This window comes from Primulina huaijiensis, chromosome 5, assembly GCF_012295235.1.
Source record: "Primulina huaijiensis isolate GDHJ02 chromosome 5, ASM1229523v2, whole genome shotgun sequence".
Taxonomy (NCBI): domain Eukaryota; kingdom Viridiplantae; phylum Streptophyta; class Magnoliopsida; order Lamiales; family Gesneriaceae; genus Primulina; species Primulina huaijiensis.
In genome coordinates, this window is record NC_133310.1 from 2778035 (window position 1) to 2781390 (window position 3356).

The 3356-nt window shown below is 37.6% G+C and overlaps 1 protein-coding gene across 3 annotated transcripts; it reads right to left on the minus strand.

Annotated features, from left to right (window-relative positions):
* Positions 1–74: 74 nt before the first annotated feature.
* On the minus strand, positions 75–3356 carry LOC140976647 (uncharacterized). Of its 3 annotated transcripts, none has more exons than XM_073440897.1 (8): positions 3264–3356; positions 2811–3176; positions 2087–2572; positions 1757–1906; positions 1511–1660; positions 1365–1412; positions 846–1282; positions 75–774 (listed from the first exon to the last, which is right to left on the minus strand). In XM_073440897.1, exons 1-8 carry the CDS (start codon positions 3277–3279, stop codon positions 127–129), a joined length of 2301 nt encoding a protein of 766 aa, XP_073296998.1. In that variant the 5' UTR covers positions 3280–3356; the 3' UTR covers positions 75–126. The 3 variants fall into 3 exon arrangements, with proteins under 3 accessions (XP_073296998.1, XP_073296999.1, XP_073296997.1); XM_073440896.1 differs by having other exon boundaries at positions 76–774; positions 1365–1424; XM_073440898.1 differs by lacking the exon at positions 1757–1906 and having other exon boundaries at positions 1365–1424.

A 3356-nucleotide genomic window follows, 5' to 3' on the forward strand; every position in this document is an offset into this window, starting at 1 on the left:
ATATTCTGCACCTCAGATTTGATTTTTAAGGAAATATTTACATTATTATCTTTAAAAAAATAAAATCAGACAAATTTATTATATTTCTTGTATAAGTCATTTGTGAACCAAACAAAGGGTCTTTTGTTAGCTTGTATATTCCTGGTCTAGGCTTGAATAACGAAGCAAGTGTTTCTTCGGTTTATCGAAAATCCCTGATCCATAAGTTCTATATATCATCTCGAGCAAGAGAGGAAACTGAAGACTCGAGAAAAGGGCTATCGGAACGGTGGAAACCACGATGATCGGAACTGTAACCCAAGCCAATTCTTTGTGCAAAATCAAGTATAATGCAGATCCAAACGATGCCATCATGGTAACTAAAGAGATGAACAAGCATATAAGCCCAGCAATCAGCTTTGTTGGCAATGACTTGAGAAAATCTTTTTCTGCATATCTTGCCGTAAGAATTCCCAAGAACATCAGCACTGAAGTCGAGGAACTGAACATTGATATTGCATTTGAAACCATAAAGAACAGAAAGGTACGTCTTTCGGATATTAATAAATTTGGTACTCCCTTAGGATTTGTGCTACCTGGTACTGTGAAAACTGTGGTGAACATAACCGCAGCAATGAGTGTGCCCACAATCAAACTTGATCCGGCTGTGTTCTTCATCCATCTTTCCGCGTCTTTGAACAGATTCTTGTGTTCATCACTGAATAGCATCTCTGGTGTTCGATTGTTCTCGTTCATTTCTTCTTTCAGCTTTGGCTGTACAATCTTTTCCACTTCCTGTATGAACAAAGTAGAAACTGTGTGAAGAGGGAGTTTCTCATGCATGTGTAAATGATCAAGAAAATTACCTTAAACCATTGAAGTTCCCTTTGCATCTGAAGAGCTGCCCCTGATACACGTTCAAGTTGAGAAGTAGGTGATAGTTTTGCTGCTAAATGTAGATAGTTATTGCCAAAAATATCGTGTCTACGAGCCATTATGCTCTTCTTTGTCCCTAAATCATAAATGAGGCTAAAAATCTTCTCCTGTCGCAGAATGATTGCATGTGAAAATATTGTTCTTCCTTTTTTATCTTTTCTCCATATGATTTCAGGTTGGTATCTTATCATTTCCGTAATGAACTCTACGATTCCGTAGTTGATAGCATCGTAGATTATTTTGTCGATGTCCATCTTTTCAAGCTGCGACACGTCCAATTTTTTCATTTCTCTGAAGACGCAAGTTAGGAGCTTCACAGCTTCATCATGCACTAATTTCCTGTGATGTATATGCCTGATATCTGGAACTGAATCAAGAAAATATCAATAGAATCAAACTTACTTTTTCTTATATGAAACACACAAAAAAGCATTCTTGATGATACATACCAATACATCGTAAAATACTCCACCCCAGTCCGTGCAACAGTCTCACTACTGCTCTTTTTACTGGTGAAATGGGATTTGTAGTAGTTAGAAATGCATCAAATATTTACATTTTTTAATCATTTACCATCGTTAAAAATTGAGATCACCTTGAGATTTCATTTTCAGGCCTCTGTGCGCTATTTCAGTGATTTCTTCATCACTTGATTCACGGATTTCAATACGGTAATCTTTGGAAGTGCTCGACCTTCTAATTTGCGACACACGTTCATCTTCCCATGGTGAATGTATCCTTACACCTTGTTTTACAATAAATCATTCATCAGAAATCTTAAGCCTTTTGAAATACAAGAAGCTAGTAAAAAAATTATAACATACACATATGTCACACTTACAGGAGTAGATCCATTTCTCCCATATTAGAAGCTTAGTTCCACTAGGGAACGCAGAAGGCTTATGAGCCAATATTCTGAGTGTTTGGTTTCCATTATGGTCAGGGGTTACACCCAATCGCGGATACCGTTTTAATAGCATCGAAGCAACATCTAAAGTAAGTAGAGGCTCAAAATTAAAAAGGCAAATCAAAGATGCAAAGCAAAGCCTTCGTCTGCAATTTATATATTATTTTACATTTCCTATTATGAGTCTGAATGCATCTAATGCCTGAAGTTTTCTAAGTTGGGGTGTATTCATTGAACAAGAAATGTAAGAAAGAGTTTTCTTACCATAAATTTCAGCAGTAATAAGACAATTAAGCAGCGTGGCTCCATTCTCTCCCTTTTCAGGGCTTAGTTCATCCTTTGGCGTAACTTCGTAGAAGTAATGGACGATATGTTTCTGTCCATACTGTGCAGCAACAATTACCGGAAGATGCCCGTCTTCATGTTCATTTGACATTCTAAGCAAGTCCTGATTTTTGCTTACCATTGCCTTTGCTAGTTTCTCGGCACCAGATATAGCAGTTAGAGACAGTGCTGTGGCACCGTAATCATTGATCAATTCCAAGTCCTTCGGTTCCATCAACTTCACCAACTCTTCTGCGATTCTCATGTGCCCAGATAAAATAGCAATGTGAAGAGCTGTATCGTTATGCGATGAAACTCTTGCCCTCACACCATGTGGTCTTTGTTGAAGGAAATTTAATGTTGCATTCAAATCACCAGCTTCAATTATCTTGTACAACGACTCGTATTCAAGGTATTCACATCTTCCTGAAGAAAAAAAAAACATTACTAAAGTGAGTTGCTTCAAATGTGAAGTTGAAGAGGAAAAAATGAACAAAATTGAAGCATGCTAGGCATTCTCAGATCCTCTGTTGCAGTTCATTTTCAAATTAAAGTAACAGGAGATTCAACAAAATATCGGAATCATACGAACGAAAAGGAGAACCGTGAAACAATTAGGCTCAAACTGTTTGACAGTTTTCGGTGGTAAATGATTGAAGCCTACCACCATGATCTTCCATAGAACTCTCGTCTTCATGATCAGAAAAATGTACTCCATGTGTCTTCTGTGCCTTTTCAGCCAAGTGATTCCATGCATAACGTGCAGAAATACGTGCTTCTTTAAACTTCGAGTACACTCCCGGTCCGGACGATATTTTGATAGCATGCAGGGCAAGTGCATTTTTCTTCTTCCATTCCTCATGTTCGTGTTTTTGTGACTTATCTGGTTCAGCCTCTTTTCCTGAAACAACACCCCAGAGATCGTGGCCAACTAGATAATTTTTAAGGCACAATTTCCAGTGATCATAGTTGTCCTCTGTGAGTTCCTCTGGCACAATCCCAAAACCTGCTCCACTTGACTTACCATTACCTGCACAAAAATGATCGGCAATGTTCTATAGAAATGGGCAATAATAAAAGATGCCAAAAATTTGTGATGTATATTTAGGCTTCTTACTCGAATTCCTTGTCATTTTTGGAAATCTGTTGTTCCTAGTTGAACTCTGAAAGAAACATATATATATAAGAACTTATCCACCATCTACATCTC